The 7,500-nt window shown below is 45.3% G+C and overlaps 1 protein-coding gene across 1 annotated transcript; it reads right to left on the bottom strand.

Annotated features, from left to right (window-relative positions):
- Window positions 1-5,635: 5,635 nt before the first annotated feature.
- LOC138355411 (hornerin-like) lies at window positions 5,636-6,934 on the bottom strand. The gene has a single exon (XM_069310303.1). It carries the CDS (start codon window positions 6,932-6,934, stop codon window positions 5,636-5,638), a length of 1,299 nt encoding a protein of 432 aa, XP_069166404.1.
- Window positions 6,935-7,500: the final 566 nt, after the last annotated feature.

Below are 7,500 nucleotides of genomic sequence, written 5' to 3'. Positions count from 1 at the left end.
TAAACTGTTTAATAAATTTAACCAAAGCCGTCAAAGATTGAGGAAAGATGTACACGTTCGTAAGTGCTTGCGTAACTGCTTCGTGAATCTGGCCCCTGAGGTCAGTAGTCTTCCAGTCTTTCTTCCTCAGTGCTGTCATAGCCTTCAATTGTTTTTTAGTAATGAGTTTTTTATTTTTTATAAACAAATATATTTTTTTAATCGATTAAATTCTTTGTTTTTAATAATAATTATTTTTTTAAGACTAAATCCTTTGTTTTATTAATAAATGATTTGGTTTCGTCAATAAATTCTTTTGTGTTTTTTTTCTCGACATTCTTTGTTTTATTATTAATAAATTCTTTGTCAGTAAATTATTTTTTGTACGAATAAATTCATTGTTTTTTTTACCGATATATTGTTTTTATCAATTAATTAATTTTCTTATTATAAATTCATGTTTATGTTTCTTGTTTTATGGCTTTCGGCTTTTTACTGTTTGAGGCATTTTAAACATTATTTAAAAACACTTAAAACATCACTAACTGCAGAACACTTGAATCTGTAGCACACATAAACAGAACACTAATTGTAGAACACATAGACGGAACACTAACTGTGGAACACAGACGGAACATTAACTGTAGAACACAAAACAAGAAAGAGAAGGGTGGGCAGACTGCATTTTCTTGGACTGTCAGAAAGCTTTTGACACAGTACCTCATAAAAGGCTGTTACGAAAGTTCTAGCAACAGGCAGGAGTAAAAGGGAAGGTGCTCCAGTGGATAAGGGAGTATCTAAGCAACAGGAAACAGCGAGTGACGGTGAGGGGGGAGACATCAGAGTAGCGAGATGTCACCAGCGGAGTCCCACAGGGCTCTGTACTTGGACCCATCCTGTTTCTAATATATGTAAACGATCTTCCAGAGCCTATAGATTCACTCTTCTCAATGTTTGCTGATGATGCAAAAATTATGAGAAGAATCAAGACAGAAGATAATAGACAGAGACTCCATGACGACTTGGACAGGCTGGAGAAGTAGTCTAGAAAATGGCTACTAAAGTTCAACTCAGGAAAGTGCAACGTAATGAAATTATGCGAAGGGAGTAGAAGGCTGAACACAAGGTACCATCTTGGAGGTGAAATCCTACAAGAGTCAATTAGAGAGAATGGGGGTTGATATCACACCGAACCTGTCCCCAGAGGCCCACATCAAAAGGATCTTCTCAGCGGCATATGCTAGGCTGGCGAACATAAGAACTGCCTTTAGAAACTTGTGTAAGGAATCGTTCAGGACCCTGTATACCACTTATGTCAGACCAATCCTGGAATATGCAGCTCTAGCTTGGAGTCCATACCTAGTTAAACACAAGACAAAGAGAAGATTCAGCAGTATGCCACCAGACTCGTCCCGGAACTGAGAGGTATGAGCTATGAGGAAAGGCTAATGAAGCTGAAACTCACGTCCCTGGAAGACAGAAGAGGAAGGGGAGACATGATAACCACCTACAAAATTCTCAGGGGAATGACAGGGTGGACAAAGACAAACTCTTCAGCACGGGTGGGACACGAACAAGGGGACACAGGTGGAAACTTAGTTCCCAGATGAGCCACAGAGACGTTAGAAAGAATTTTTTCAGTGTCAGAGTAGTTAGTAAATGTAATGCATTAGGCAGTGATGTGGTGGAGGCTGACTCCATACACAGCTTCAAGTGTAGATATGATAGAGCCCAGTAGGCTCAGGAACCTGTACACCAGTTGATTGACAGTTGAGAGGCGGGACCAAAGAGCCAGAGCTCATCCCCCGCAAGCACAACTAGGTGAGTACATAAACAGAACACTAACTATATAACACATACAGCAGAACACTAACTGTAGAATACCTTAACAGAACACAAAGCAGAACACATAAGTAGAACACTTCAAATAGAACACGTAAAATAGAACACCTGCAGCAGAACGCGTAAATGGAACATTTCAAAAACATCACTTAAAACACACAACAATAAACTCTCTGGAATCCCAATTAAATACATATATATGTAAAGTTATTCCAATACCTCCAAGCCACACAGTGCTATACAGCACAGTAATACATTACTGTGAAGCCACATAGTGCTATACAGCACAGTAATACATTACTGTGAAGCCACACAGCGCTATACAGCACAGTAATACATTACTGTGAAGCCACATAGTGCTATACAGCACAGTAATACATTACTGTGAAGCCACACAGTGCTATACAGCACAGTAATACATTACTGTGAAGCCACATAGTGCTATACAGCACAGTAATACATTACTGTGAAGCCACATAGTGCTATACTGCACAGTAATACATTACTGTGAAGCCACATAGTGCTATACTGCACAGTAATACATTACTGTGAAGCCACATAGTGCTATACAGCACAGTAATACATTACTGTGAAGCCACATAGTGCTATACAGCACAGTAATACATTACTGTGAAGCCACATAGTGCTATACTGCACAGTAATACATTACTGTGAAGCCACATAGTGCTATACAGCACAGTAATACATTACTGTGAAGCCACATAGTGCTATACAGCACAGTAATACATTACTGTGAGGACATATGTTTCCACTTGAGGATCCAGCTCTATTGCTTGAGACTCTGTAGTGTTTTTGCTTCTAATGTTTGAGTGTGGTGTTCTATTAAACTATTAACTACTAGATCACCTTGATACTATCCCCTACACCTTACTTTGCTCCTCAGCTCTCTCTTGCCTATTTATTGCCTGTCTCTACCTCCTCTTCACAATCGACTTGAGAATGGTCCAGGACGGACCGAAACGTCGTCGTCCCTTCAACTTCTAGTGTGTGGTCTGGTCAACTCACCTTGATACTGTTGACATTATTGTGTACTCAGTGGCGTTTAGAGTTCAGTTGCAGGGTAAGTGTTGTGGTGGCGGGCGCCGTCTGCTCATGCTGGGGCTCTTCAGTGGCCACAACCCACAAAATACAGGGTACTATAACGCATGAAACCAGGCATCCCCCCCCCCCCTCCGACTAACTTGACCAACTTAGGCCTAGACAACACAGGGGGGGTGGGATGACCCGAGATGGGTTGCCAAGTGGGAGCTGACTTCCAGCCTCGTGTCCCTACACCCGGGGCTGGTCTTGTGTAGGTGCAACCCGTTCTCGCACCTGCTTATAGTCAATATCTTGCTTATGAATAAGTGCACATGTGACATACTACTTTATTGTGGATATTTGAGTTTATCTTGAAACGCTGAATAGAAAACTACAACCTAACCTTACCTTCTTAGTATGTTAATATATTACAATTAGTACTGAACCTATACCTATATTGATATTACAGTTTTATAAAAATAATAAAACAAAACTAAAATATTTAAATAAATTGTAAAGTAACTCAGGATATTGTCAAATTTTGTATAAAATCTCTATTGTTTAATAAAACCGAGAGAAAAAGATAGTGCCTTGAAAAAAATATGGCTTGTAATGTCACATATGTACTTATTTATAAGCGAACTAGTGACTATAAGCAATAAGTCATATATATGTGCTAGCACATCTTGTGTGAGAGCAGGTTGCAACGTTTGGTGTGTTCTGAGAGCCTCCACTCCGTCAAGATTACCCTCAGGGGCAGTATGGTGCCCCTAGATCTTCCCCTCATACGGATAACTGTCTCCTTTTTATGCTGTAATGTGACATAGCGGTTGTTGTTGTTGTTGTTGTTATAGATTCAGCTACTCTGAACAAGTTCCAAGTAGCACCGGCTATGGTGAGCCCGTAGTGAATTTAACTGGCACAGGAGCGGTGCTGTGGACATAGCGGTCTTCTCTCGCTCTTTTATGCACCATAGAGAGTGACATGTAAAGTTCTTCTGCAAACTCTTGTAGTATCAATAATGTGATTGTCAGGTGTAACAGCCTTAGTCACGTCCAGTTCTAGCACATAAATCCTATCCTCATCTCTGGTAATTTCAAAATCCTCCAGAGCTGTTTGGTGTATCGCTACCACTCCTAGATCAGGGACTTGCTCTGTTGTGAAGACCTCCTGGAATCTCTTATTGAGTTCTTCACACACCTCTTTGTCATGCTCTGTGTACCCATCCTCTCCTTTTCTCAATTTCATTACCTGTTCTTTCACTGTTGTTTTTCTCCTTATATTGCTATGTAGCAGTTTTGATTGGGTCTTGGCTTTATTTGCCAGGTCGTTTTCATACTGCCTCCCCGCTCTTCTCCTCACACAGGTACTAGTTGCTGGCTCTCTAGTATTCCCCGCTGCTCTCTAGTCCTCTGTTATTTCCGTAGTCTCTCCATGCCCTTGTATGTAATTGCTTCCTTACATGCCTGACTGAACCACGAATTTCCCTTTTGCTTTTTATTTTTGTATTTTATTTGTATATAAACCGGGATAAACATGTCTTCTGCCTCCTGACCCATCTGGGCGATGTAGTCCATCATGTCTTGTACAGACTTGTCTCTGAGTTATGTTCCCTTGATATACACAACATAAATTTTCTCATCGTATCTTATTTCTCATCTTTTCCCTTCGGTATGCAAGCCTTTTACTTTTTTACTCCTTTCCTTTGGTAGGTTACTCCTACTTGCACCAGATACTCCAATGCCATTACACTGTGGTCACTCATTCCCATTGAAGGGGGAGAAACGGGCGGCTCTAATTTGACTTCCCTGATGTCTGACTCGATCAGGGTGAATATCAGATCGAGTCTGGCTGGTTCATCATTTAATCTCATTCTTGTGGATCCCATAACATGTTGGCTTAGAAACTTTCTTGTCGCCACGTCTAATATTTTAGCTCTCCAAGAGCTGTGTGTGTGTGTGTGTGTGTGTGTGTGTGTGCTTACACAATTTACCTAATTGTGTAAGTACACACATACACACACACACACTCTGCTCTTGGAGTGTGTGTGTGTGTGTGTGTGTGTGTGTGTGTGTGTGTGTGTGTGTGTGTGTGTGTGTGTGTGTGTGTGTGTGTGTGTGTGTGTGTGTATAATATGATGACTAAGCAACTCAGAACTGAAGTTACAATCCCAGACCTAGAGAACAAGATGGATCAAACAATCTCTCACGCTATCCAATTTAAAACGGGACTGTTTTAGCCGGATTGTGGAGAGTGCACACTGTGTCCGAAATCCACTTTACCTGACTCTCTCTCTGACAGTCTGAAACTCTCCCTGACGCTCCCAAACGGTAGCGTGTCCCAATTGTTTCCTGCGATGAGTTTTGGAAACGAGAACCCAGAAAGGCGAGAGAGAAAATAGTAGAGATTGAGATTTATAGAGGAGGAGGAAGAGGAGAGAAAGGTTGAGATGGATAAAGAGAATGGAAAAGGAAACTTCTAGTCTAGGAATAGAAATATTACCTCTGATAGGGGTTTCAGGAAATGTTTGCTCCAGCGAACAGCTATGAAACCTCCTGGTGAGAACCCAAGCGACGTGAAACCTTCCATTTTCTGGGGCTGGCGGCGTTTTAATATCGGCTGTCGTCGTGGAGGCCCCGGCGCGGCCTCCACCTCAGTATCCACACTTCACTTCAATAATTTTTCAATGTCTCTGGGAAAGATTTATGAGAGAAACTGTCTTTCGGGAAGTCTGTGAGCCTCGCATCAACTAGAGCACCGCTCTTTAATGCCCTTAGTGCTGCTGCTTGTTGAAGCCCCTGGTGCTGCAGTCTCGTGAAGCCCCTGGTGCTGCAGTCTCGTGAAGCCCCTGGTGCTGCAGTCTCGTGAAGCCCCTGGTGCTGCTGCTGCTTGTTGAAGCCCCTGGTGCTGCTGCTGCTTGTTGAAGCCCCTGGTGCTGCTGCCTGTTGAAGCCCCTGGTGCTGCTGCCTGTTGCAGCCCCTGGTGCTGCAGCTTGTTGAAGCCCCTGGTGCTGCAGCTTGTTGAAGCCCCTAGTGCTGCTGCCTGTTGCAGCCCCTGGTGCTGCAGCTTGTTGAAGCCCCTGGTGCTGCTGCCTGTTGCAGCCCCTGGTGCTGCAGCTTGTTGAAGCCCCTGGTGCTGCAGCTTGTTGAAGCCCCTGGTGCTGCAGCTTGTTGAAGCCCCTGGTGCTGCAGCTTGTTGAAGCCCCTGGTGCTGCTGCCTGTTGAAGCCCCTGGTGCTGCAGCTTGTTGAAGCCCCTGGTGCTGCTGCCTGTTGCAGCCCCTGGTGCTGAAGCTTGTTGAAGCCCCTGGTGCTGCTGCCTGTTGCAGCCCCTGGTGCTGCAGCTTGTTGAAGCCCCTGGTGCTGCTGCCTGTTGCAGCCCCTGGTGCTGCAGCTTGTTGAAGCCCCTAGTGCTGCAGCTTGTTGAAGCCCCTGGTGCTGCTGCTTGTTGAAGCCCCTGGTGCTGCTGCCTGTTGCAGCCCCTGGTGCTGCAGCTTGTTGAAGCCCCTGGTGCTGCAGCTTGTTGAAGCCCCTGGTGCTGCTGCTTGTTGAAGCCCCTGGTGCTGCTGCTTGTTGAAGCCCCTGGTGCTGCTGCCTGTTGCAGCCCCTGGTGCTGCAGCTTGTTGAAGCCCCTGGTGCTGCAGCTTGTTGAAGCCCCTGGTGCTGCAGCTTGTTGAAGCCCCTGGTGCTGCTGCCTGTTGAAGCCCCTGGTGCTGCAGCTTGTTGAAGCCCCTGGTGCTGCTGCCTGTTGAAGCCCCTGGTGCTGCAGCTTGTTGAAGCCCCTGGTGCTGCAGCTTGTTGAAGCCCCTGGTGCTGCTGCTTGTTGAAGCCCCTGGTGCTGCAGCTTGTTGAAGCCCCTGGTGCTGCTGCTTGTTGAAGCCCCTGGTGCTGCTGCTTGTTGAAGCCCCTGGTGCTGCTGCTTGTTGAAGCCCCTGGTGCTGCAGTCTCGTGAAGCCCCTGGTGCTGCAGTCTCGTGAAGCCCCTGGTGCTGCAGTCTCGTGAAGCCCCTGGTGCTGCAGTCTCGTGAAGCCCCTGGTGCTGCAGTCTCGTGAAGCCCCTGGTGCTGCTGCAGCATGTTGAAGCCCCTGGTGCTGCAGTCTCGTGAAGCCCTGGTGGAGAAAATAGACTTCAGGAGTGCCAAAAGAGACGTGTGTGTGTGTGTGTGTGTGTGTGTGTGTGTGTGTGTGTGTGTGTGTATAAAATCATAAGAATGAGTTAAACGTTAGTCATTATAAAGTTCTCTCTCTCTCTCTCTCTCTCTCTCTCTCTCTCTCTCTCTCTCTCTCTCTCTCTCTCTCTCTCTCTCTCTCTCTCCAGAGAGAGAGAGAGAGAGATCTCCTGATCTCCAGAGAGAGAGAGAGAGATCTCCTGATCTCCAGAGAGAGAGAGAGAGATCTCCTGATCTCCAGAGAGAGAGAGAGAGATCTCCTGATCTTCAGACAGAGAGAGAGAGAGATCTCCTGATCTTCAGACAGAGAGAGAGAGAGATCTCCTGATCTTCAGACAGAGAGAGAGAGAGATCTCCTGATCTTCAGACAGAGAGAGAGAGAGATCTCCTGATCTTCAGACAGAGAGAGTAAGATCTCCTGAACTCCAGAGAGAGAGAGAGAGGCGATGGAGAAGATTCAAGAAAAACAAGTC

The sequence above is a fragment of the Procambarus clarkii genome, chromosome 67 (assembly GCF_040958095.1).
Source record: "Procambarus clarkii isolate CNS0578487 chromosome 67, FALCON_Pclarkii_2.0, whole genome shotgun sequence".
In the NCBI taxonomy this organism is placed as follows: domain Eukaryota; kingdom Metazoa; phylum Arthropoda; class Malacostraca; order Decapoda; family Cambaridae; genus Procambarus; species Procambarus clarkii.
Note: the sequence above shows the minus strand (reverse complement) of the source record. Positions and strands in the feature narration are given on the sequence as shown.